At 43.2% G+C, this 5,681-nt stretch overlaps 1 protein-coding gene across 3 annotated transcripts in view; it reads right to left on the reverse strand.

Moving 5' to 3' along the window:
• Nucleotides 1-3,546: 3,546 nt before the first annotated feature.
• Nucleotides 3,547-5,681, reverse strand: part of LOC107834031 (uncharacterized) — a 6,425-nt gene continuing 4,290 nt past the window's right edge. The window contains exons 2-3 of one of the 3 annotated variants that reach the window (XM_016664723.1): nt 3,822-4,344; nt 3,553-3,652 (exon numbers count right to left, since the gene is read on the reverse strand). In XM_016664723.1, coding sequence (XP_016520209.1) covers nt 3,835-4,344 — 510 coding nt within the window. In that variant the 3' untranslated portion in view covers nt 3,553-3,652; nt 3,822-3,834. Of the gene's footprint in view, nt 3,653-3,820; nt 4,345-5,681 lie in introns of those variants that run through there. The other 2 variants (XR_001659814.1, XM_016664724.1) reach the window with 2 other exon arrangements.

A 5,681-nucleotide genomic window follows, 5' to 3' on the forward strand; every position in this document is an offset into this window, starting at 1 on the left:
TATAAATAAAATATTTGATGCTGGCATGCCCAATCTGAAATCTTCAGCAGCTGTATGCGAGGATTGATATCATTATGCCAATCAGATTTTCTGAAGCAGTTCGGATGGATCTCAGCAGTTTCCCACTGCATGTGGGCAGCAGAATCTGCTGAAATGTGATCTGATGCCCTAAATGTTACTCTAGTGTGATCCACCGCAGGAGGATCCGCCCGGAGCTTCCTCACCAGCAGAACCACAACAAAGCTGAGACAACATCCTTCCAACACAGGCAGAGGTCAGAGGAGCGGCGGCGCTCCCGCGTTTAGCTGTAAAGACTTTGGTCCTCTGGCTCCTCACTGTACACGAAAGAAGGGAAAATACATTTAGCTAAAATGCAGCGCGGCCTTTGACTCACCCAGTCGGAGATGCACATTCGTCATGACAGCATCAACTGCATGTGGTCTGCGTGGGATGGAGTGAAAAATCTGAGTTCGCTTCTTCACCCTAAACCACATGGAAATAATTTCTAAACAAATTTACATTTAGCTTTATCTTTTTTTTAAGGTTTTTTTTTTTCATTTGCAGCTGTGACATGTATTTTCCCATTGAAGAATAAATAAAGTTGGGCTGTGAGTTTTTATTTGACACTCACGGATCTGGGTTTTGATTTCAAATCTAAAATCTTAAAAGATTCAACGTACCGTTAAGCAGATTCTGATTTCAGTTTTGCCAAATTTCTGTTATTAGTAAGGAAGGTTTTATTAACATTTAAAAACAAAGGCAAAATGCTAAAGGGTTGATATTTTTGCTGCGTGTTTAGCATCTCGTACACTAATATGGTAAGCGTCACAAACGGCAGGCCTAAAGAGTTTTTATAGTTGTCCTAACCCTAAGATTTCCAAATCAAGCATGTTCCATGAGAGACAGCGGTGGAAATGAACAGCCTAGAGGCCTACACAGAAATTAGGTTCTTTTCTCACAATTGTAATGTTTTATGGGAGTTTATAAGTGAAGCTGAAATTGGATCTTCATCACACAGGATAAAAAAAGTAGCTCCTTACATACTGAAAAAATATTGTTGGATTTTTGAGTTTGAGAACTTTAAACTGTTTGAATCCTTAAAACAAGAAATTCATCAGTTACTAGATGAGCACACAGCAGTTTTTTTTCTTTTACAAGCAAATAATCTCATTTTAGTGGCAAAGTACTTCTTGTGGGAACCCTGCGGCAGACTGCCGGAGTGGCACGAGAAGGATAAACCTCCTGCTGTGAGAATAAGACAGCGAACTTCAGACTAAGTGGCTCATTGGATTCTTTTGAGATTCAAACCTGCTGTTTCCACAGCTGAGGAAGAGGAGCTGTTGGCATGACCGAAACCAAGAAAAATGGCGCAAAGGATTTATAAGTAAACGAATCAATTTCAAATCACTCATCATGAATAAATCCGATGTTCTCGAGACAATTGTTCGCAGACTTTGGAGTCGTCTCATCCGACCTACGGGCGATGCTCGGGTGAAGAGAGATCCGGCTCTGTCAGCTGATCACTGCCTGATGGTGAGTTGGCTCTGATGATGGAGGAGGGTGCCGGTCGGACCTGGCAGGCCTGATATCCGGCTTTAACTGGAACAGTTCACAGTTGAATGCGAAGCAGCCGGAATGGCCACCTCTGGAAAAAGAAAAAAAAAAAAAAAAAGCCCCGTGGAAGAGTTTCTCCAGTCATCCCTGCTGAACAAAACAAAACACAAAACTTTGTTTTGACTTTACTAACTAATTGTTAGAATTTTTTCCCCCCATCCTCCTCCTAACTGGTACCTTTGTTTTCAGGAGATCCTTTAGATTATTTATAATCTCTTCACAACTTATGACTATCTAAAAGATGCAGTTGCACACCTTTTTTATTTTTTGTTATCTTTGATCTAAAATGTTGTTTTCCACTCGAATTGTTCAAAGTATTTGTCTAAATATATGTGTAAAATAGTTTTTTTTTTTTTTGCCTCATTTTGTTACTGGTGTGTCTAGTTTTGAGAGCTGCATCCTTTTGAAACGTTATAGTTTATTTGGTTAATTTCAAGAGGTGACTTTAAGTTTTTGAGTGATTTATGCTGAGCTATTCTTAACGGCCTTTATAGTTTATTTTTTCATCCAGCGTTAATTGATTTGAATGTTTTTGTATCTGCAAGCCCATTGTTTTTACGTGTGCTTTTTTTATTGTCCATATTGCACCCAAAGAATGATCCACAGTGAGAGCTGATTCCTGGGATTTCTGATGTCCTCTATAAACTATTCAGCCATCGTCACATCCTGAGATCTGAAGCTGTGTGCGCTGATCATGTCTATGGATGTAAATGCAGGGGTGAAAGTAAGAGGGTACTGTCGGGTACTGCGTACCCCTAAAAGATTTAGCGTGGGTACGCAGTACCTGCAAGAGAGAGGAGCGGCTGTCTGCTGTAAAAGAAATCAATGGGTTCACTGTGCAGCCACTAATCAGCCGTGACTGATTAGTTTTTCAAGAACAATCTAAAACACGACTTAATCAGTTAGTAAATAACTTTTTTTCCCCATTTCATATTGTTTATGAAATGCTTTACTAGCGCAGCGGCCCATTAAGTCGATCACGGAAGGTTTTGAGTCGATCTCGGCACTGGGTGACAAACTGAACGCCGCCAGGATTCTGAGACCAGGACGTCCTCCGATTCCTTATCAAAACGTTCATAACTTTATTAAAGAACAACAACAACAACAACAAAAAATCAGCAAAACGTGCTCAAATTAATGACCCAACAACAATAACAATCTCAGTGATTAGTGTTTCAACAAGGTGTTGCGCAATTCTGTGCGTTTCGGTTCCATTACCAAAAAAAACTAGCAGAGCAGGAGTTTAAAATTAACTAATCAACCACCGCTGTGTTCAGAATTTAAAACTATTTTCACCCCTGATCGTAACGGACTGAATGTTATGTTTTTAACGTAATCTCTGGTCGGCTTGTGGAGCGCAGGCGGTTGCCATGGCAACGGGTGTGCTTAAATGACAGAGAGAGTAAAAAGGTGCAAGTGGTTTTGAGTTGATCACCTATTCAGTTATTTTACCTTTGTTTACCTTTGTCTTGGACATTCAATAAAAGACAAAACTTGGGACTACCATATTTTCCACACTATAAGGCGCACCAGATTATAAGGCGCATAGAATAGACACTATAGTTAGGGTTGCCACCCATCCTATATGTTAGGTTCCGTGTTTCTGTGTGCTTATTTTTGAGTTTCTCTGTGTTCAGTCCTGTGTTCCTGTTAGTCTCTGTCCTGTCCTCCCCGTTGATTGCTCCCCAGGTGTGTCCCATTCCCCTGATTACCCCNTCTCCAGAGTCTCCCGCTGCTGCTCCTCCGCCGTCTCCAGAGTCTCCTGCTGCTCCTCCGCCTCCCTGTGCTCTGTCCGAGGTTCCGCTTCCCAGTGTTAACCCCAGTGCTCCCCCCAACAGGAGACTGGGCCTTTTGGGCCCAGTCTGCTGCTGGGGGACTGGGTCCCCTGCACCGGGGCCGCCCGCCAGACCCACATCCACGGGTCCACCTCTACCTACTGGATCATTTCAGTGGAGATTTCAGACTGTGGCAGGAAGCCGGAGTGCCCGGAGAGAAACCTGCAAACAGGAAACCTGTCAAATCTTTTTATCCTTTTGTCCTATAAATTTAAATCAGACACGTTTGGTCCCAGTCACATTTCTCCAGCCTCAAAATGGTTACTAATTAGGCCTTCTAGGATGTTTTTCTTCTTCGAATTATAATATTTTTAGCTCCTCTCCAAAGGCACCTTTATCACCTTCTAGAGGAGGGGCTGGAGAAACTGTAACCTCTGGTGTCTGATCATTTCTTCTCATAAATGTAAATGAAACCGTTTTTGGACATGTCTTCACTGCAGTCACTGTCTGCAGTGAAGACATGCTCGTTGTCTGCCTTTACGGTTCGTTCTCCTTTCATTAAATAGCAGTAGAAGTCTGTTAGCTTTGGATCCCCACAGATGACGGAGGACAGGTGGTACGTCTCCGTCCCACATTCTGCAGGCACATCGATGGTCTGAGTGACTTTTGTTTGGTACTCCCTGGTAAACCTGTGCAGAAAAAACACCAGCACCTGGTTATTGGCCAGACAGTGTTTTTTCTGCCAGGGTGACCCGCAGCCTGAACAACGGCGTTCGCATGCCACATCCAACCAGTATTCAAGCAGTATAGATATACTGGTTGAAAATAATATCGGTGGAAGGGCAATCAGGGCGCCGTTGTTCAGGAGCCTGAGGGAAGTGGCTCCACAGTTAGAGCAAGAGTCGTTGTCGTACAACTCTCTCTCTGTGTCGCCACCAAACGAATCCAGCCAGACCAGNAAAGTCCTGGTTAGTGTTTTGTTTCGTTTAGTCCTGTTGGTCAGTTGCTACCGGCTATTAGCTGCGTGCTTGTTCCTGCCGTGCTGCCTGCCTTGGACTGTGTGCGTTATCACCATTAAATACATCATCTTCACCATACCTGGGTCTCAGCGTCTCTCCTCACCACCACCAACCACACACTTCATGACAGTATATGGCAGGGGTCCCCAAACTTTTTCCTGTGAGGGCCACATAACTTTTCCTTTCTCTGGTGGGGGGCCGGAGTCAGTTTGTAACAGAAAAAGTGTGACATTTGCAGGAGTGCCTAAATGTAAAAATATATTGTTTTCTAGAAAGCATAATCAAATAATATTCTCTGAGTTCTTCACAGAAAAAAATCCAGTAAGGATTATAGTCTGTATTTTCCAAACTATGAGTCACAACCCCAAAGTTTTTTTTTTTTTTTTTAATAAACAGGTAAACATACACATATAAGCCGCAGATATCTCTGCCGCTCCGGGTTTTCCACAACTATGCAGCAGCAGCAGAGGGGGGCGGACACCCAAAATTTGAGTCATAACAGGTCAATTGAATATCACATTTGTTAGGGTTGAAAAAGAAAAAGTTGCCAAGATTAGATTTAACAGAACTGATTATGGTAGTTTTCAAACGGTAACTGTAACAGTAAAAGTGCTGATCCTTCGTGTGTCTGCCACTAGCATGTGCTAAATCAGTGGTCCCCAATCTTTTTATTACCGCGGACCGGTCAAGACTTGGAAATTTTGTTGCACCCTGGGGGTTGGGGGATGAACAATCAGATAAGGCTTCTGCATATTGGTGTTCCCACTAAATCCTGAATATGCCCTATTTGGGTTGTCTTGGCTCTTTTATCACAGCCTGTGGGGGTTTTCCCTGACTGGGAACGAGAATACAACCTGTTGAATGTGACAGGTAGCCAATCAGAAAGCGCGGTGACGTAAGAACAGAGGGGAATCCCAAACAGCTGACATAACACGCAACTGAGGGTCCAGTGGATATCGGAGATATGTGGAAATGTTTATTATTATATATAAAGGTCATTATTATGTTTATTCAGTTAAAAATGTTAACTATGAAAAAATACGAATCAGTTCGTGTTGCTACCCAGCCAGCATGCCTAGGTGGGCCCCATGTGGGGAAAAGGAGGGCAGACCATATGGGTCCCATATGGGTTTGTCCGCGGCTTCCACGATGGCCCCACATGGGTTTGCCCGTGTAGGGCCAGAGCCCACATGGGCCCTACATGGGCCCAATTTAGAGAGACCAATTAACCTGACAGTCATGTTTTGGACTATGGGAGGAAGCTGGAGAACCC

This window comes from Poecilia formosa, unplaced genomic scaffold, assembly GCF_000485575.1.
Source record: "Poecilia formosa unplaced genomic scaffold, Poecilia_formosa-5.1.2 Scaffold507, whole genome shotgun sequence".
NCBI classification, from domain to species: Eukaryota; Metazoa; Chordata; class Actinopteri; order Cyprinodontiformes; family Poeciliidae; genus Poecilia; species Poecilia formosa.